General features: G+C 56.1%; 11 protein-coding genes across 11 annotated transcripts; 5 read left to right on the forward strand and 6 right to left on the reverse strand.

The window, feature by feature from the left end:
* Positions 1-41: 41 nt before the first annotated feature.
* T310_9071 (uncharacterized protein) lies at positions 42-419 on the forward strand (the record flags this gene model as incomplete). The annotated part of the gene is made up of 1 exon (XM_013468373.1): positions 42-419. A coding segment is annotated over one exon (378 nt), but the record flags the coding sequence as incomplete, so codon positions are not given.
* Positions 420-458: 39 nt separating this feature from the next.
* Positions 459-767, reverse strand: T310_9072 (uncharacterized protein; the record flags this gene model as incomplete). The annotated part of the gene is made up of 1 exon (XM_013468374.1): positions 459-767. A coding segment is annotated over one exon (309 nt), but the record flags the coding sequence as incomplete, so codon positions are not given.
* Positions 725-1102, reverse strand: T310_9073 (uncharacterized protein; the record flags this gene model as incomplete). Its single annotated transcript, XM_013468375.1, has 1 exon — positions 725-1102. A coding segment is annotated over one exon (378 nt), but the record flags the coding sequence as incomplete, so codon positions are not given.
* On the reverse strand, positions 1103-1471 carry T310_9074 (uncharacterized protein; the record flags this gene model as incomplete). The annotated part of the gene is made up of 1 exon (XM_013468376.1): positions 1103-1471. A coding segment is annotated over one exon (369 nt), but the record flags the coding sequence as incomplete, so codon positions are not given.
* Positions 1156-1668, forward strand: T310_9075 (uncharacterized protein; the record flags this gene model as incomplete). Its single annotated transcript, XM_013468377.1, has 1 exon — positions 1156-1668. A coding segment is annotated over one exon (513 nt), but the record flags the coding sequence as incomplete, so codon positions are not given.
* On the reverse strand, positions 1377-1748 carry T310_9076 (uncharacterized protein; the record flags this gene model as incomplete). Its single annotated transcript, XM_013468378.1, has 1 exon — positions 1377-1748. A coding segment is annotated over one exon (372 nt), but the record flags the coding sequence as incomplete, so codon positions are not given.
* On the forward strand, positions 1551-1841 carry T310_9077 (uncharacterized protein; the record flags this gene model as incomplete). Its single annotated transcript, XM_013468379.1, has 1 exon — positions 1551-1841. A coding segment is annotated over one exon (291 nt), but the record flags the coding sequence as incomplete, so codon positions are not given.
* Positions 1669-2004, forward strand: T310_9078 (uncharacterized protein; the record flags this gene model as incomplete). Its single annotated transcript, XM_013468380.1, has 1 exon — positions 1669-2004. A coding segment is annotated over one exon (336 nt), but the record flags the coding sequence as incomplete, so codon positions are not given.
* On the reverse strand, positions 1904-2284 carry T310_9079 (uncharacterized protein; the record flags this gene model as incomplete). The annotated part of the gene is made up of 1 exon (XM_013468381.1): positions 1904-2284. A coding segment is annotated over one exon (381 nt), but the record flags the coding sequence as incomplete, so codon positions are not given.
* On the reverse strand, positions 1980-2288 carry T310_9080 (uncharacterized protein; the record flags this gene model as incomplete). Its single annotated transcript, XM_013468382.1, has 1 exon — positions 1980-2288. A coding segment is annotated over one exon (309 nt), but the record flags the coding sequence as incomplete, so codon positions are not given.
* On the forward strand, positions 2070-2554 carry T310_9081 (uncharacterized protein; the record flags this gene model as incomplete). Its single annotated transcript, XM_013468383.1, has 1 exon — positions 2070-2554. A coding segment is annotated over one exon (485 nt), but the record flags the coding sequence as incomplete, so codon positions are not given.

Genomic DNA, 2554 nt, shown 5'->3' on the forward strand with positions numbered 1-2554 from the left:
GGATTAGCAGCGAAGTGACAGTTACGAGTTACAGGGTCTAGCAGCGATCCATGCTGGCTGTCTGTAATAATCGTGATATTTATCGTACGGCAGGGCGGAGGGCCGCCGCGGACGGGCGAATCAGCCGCGGCGCTGGCCGGCCGTTGAAGGGCAGCGCGGCGGTGGGCGAGCAGGGCAGCCCAGGGTCTGGTCGGCCGCCAGCCATACCGTATCGTTACCGTGACCGCCACAGGGCGTCGCCCACGTTCGAGTCCCTCGAGGCACGCCGTACGAGGCGTTACCAGCGGCCTAGTCTCGGTCGCACTGCAGCTCCCGTTCCCAGAACAGGGGTCCGGCCGCCCGTAGGGCAGACCACACCACCGGAAGCCGCTGGCGGCCAGGAGCCTAGTGGTCAGCCGGAGCACCAAACCTCCTGTTAGTCGTGTCCGTCCTCGATCGCCGTCATCTCCAGGCCGGCGTCAGGAGAACGGGGTAATCTGAACAGCTAATTCCTGCGCTGTCGCCCTCTGCAGGCTGGCATGGAACCTGGCTTGGCAGGATTCCCGTCGCTTACCCAATCCCGCCCGCAGTACCTGACGTCTGGACAACCCATGTTGCCAGTATTCCGAGGATGGAGTGTAAAAAAAAAGAAAAAATAAATAACTATCAAATGAGTCGCAGAGAGACAAAAAGAAAGCACGTCGGAAGATAATCATTCTGCTGACGATTTGGCTCGCAGCTGTACCTACATAGTACTGCACATACAGCCTTGGGGCCAAACAAAATAGCTAAGCGAGCCACTACTACTACCACCAGCACTACTCCTCGGTTCTCCGTACGCAGGATTCCATAAGCCTATAAGGTTGACCACTGAAGCGGTGAGCACCAGCCTAGCGTCCCCCCAAGGAACGTCGTGTGATTTTACACAACAGAGTCTAGTCTGAATAGCTTTCTCCAGAACTGTGGATGTCCCCCTTTCCAATTTCAAGAGATGCGTCCCCTTGTATTTTTTTCTGTCAACAGAAAAGAAAATACCCCGTTGAAACCCATGACAATCACAGCCCCGGAAAATGGGTCCTTTGCCCACTCCATAACGACGCTGCAGACACCTGATCCGTGGTTGTCATTGCTGATTATTATCTCCTTCTTCCCAGGTACCCAGGTACGGGCGGTTAGCTAGTGAGGACAACAGCAGAGGCAGGCGGCAGGCCACGGGGCCACCGGGCTGCTGTGGGGCTAGATCGCTGCCACAAGACTTTTTTTGAAAAATTAAAAAATCAAATCCCACCACCCGTTTTGCACTACAATCGCATGGCATACGTCGAGGATGGTGGTGTGAATCTGCTGATGATCTGCCTGCCTTCTGGTCACGAGCAAGCAAATTTGGCTCTCCCAGGTCAATCCAGCCTTGCTCCCTGGTTGGACGATGAGGGCTTCCCCTCATCATCCTGCAGCGAGCAGGGCTGCCTGAGGAAGTTTCGGCTCCACCAGGCTAGGGCGGAAGCGCTGTCCCATGTCAAGCATAATCCGTTGCACAGTGCGTTGCACTGCCACAGTGATGATGACGATAGGTCCTGCCAAACGGGGAAACTCCCAATCTCATCCACGAGCACGGCGCAGGAGTCAGTCCCATGGCGCGCGCACCTGGGCTCCATAAGAAGCGTGCTGGAGCTCTCCACTACGAGGTAACGACACGAGCTGCTCCTGAATACGGAGGCAGGCAGCCGAATTGCAACTGGGAACGACCAGGAAATAAAGATCCTGCTCGATTACTGGCATCCCATTGTTCTTGGACGTACGTTCCACAATCATGTTGTACCAACGATGGGGGAACAATTAAACGCCTGGGGAAACGCACCTGAAACTCGCGACCCCAGAGCGGGAGGGAACAGGCCTGTTATTTTCCTGGTGCGAGTCAGGCTGTCTACGCGCCGCGCCCTTGGCCCAGCCCTGTGGAGGATTCAAGGAAGAAATAAGCAAACAATAAATAATCGATTAAATCAAAACATTGCAAGGACGCGATAACTGCCTGCATTATTGTTCTGTCTTGTTCCACGCAGGCAGTCCCTGGATTGTGGGCTGGACGCTGAATGGACAGCAGCTGCATTTCCGGGCGCCAAGACGGGGGTAGGGCAGAGATAATAACAAGCAGAAGGATAATTATAATTAGCCTTCTCAGCTGTAACGCTAAGGTTAAGGCCGTCAGCCTTAAGAGGCTGCGGGTACGCGCCCGTGCGCAGGGCTCTAGGCCATTCCCGGCGCGTTCCAAGGCCCGCTGCTTCCATCGGCCCATGGAAGCGCGTTTCTATTTAATGCTGCCGGCACGCGATGGACGGGAGCCCCTCTCGCCTCGTCACCGCAACCCCTCAGCAGCGAATCCCGAACCTCATCTGCACCCCAACCACCTCGCAAGGCACGCCGCGCGCCTGGTGGAGGCTTCCCATTATGACGGGCTCGGACGGCTGTCATCATTGGAGAGGCCTGCACGCTTTTCCTGTCTCCAAGTTGTCAATGTAACAGCATACTCCGTCCTGGCTCCGTCCCGGCAGATGGATCGGCAGTACGATGGTAGATG

This window comes from Rasamsonia emersonii (assembly GCF_000968595.1).
Source record: "Rasamsonia emersonii CBS 393.64 chromosome Unknown ctg1118621760966, whole genome shotgun sequence".
NCBI lineage: Eukaryota > Fungi > Ascomycota > Eurotiomycetes > Eurotiales > Trichocomaceae > Rasamsonia > Rasamsonia emersonii.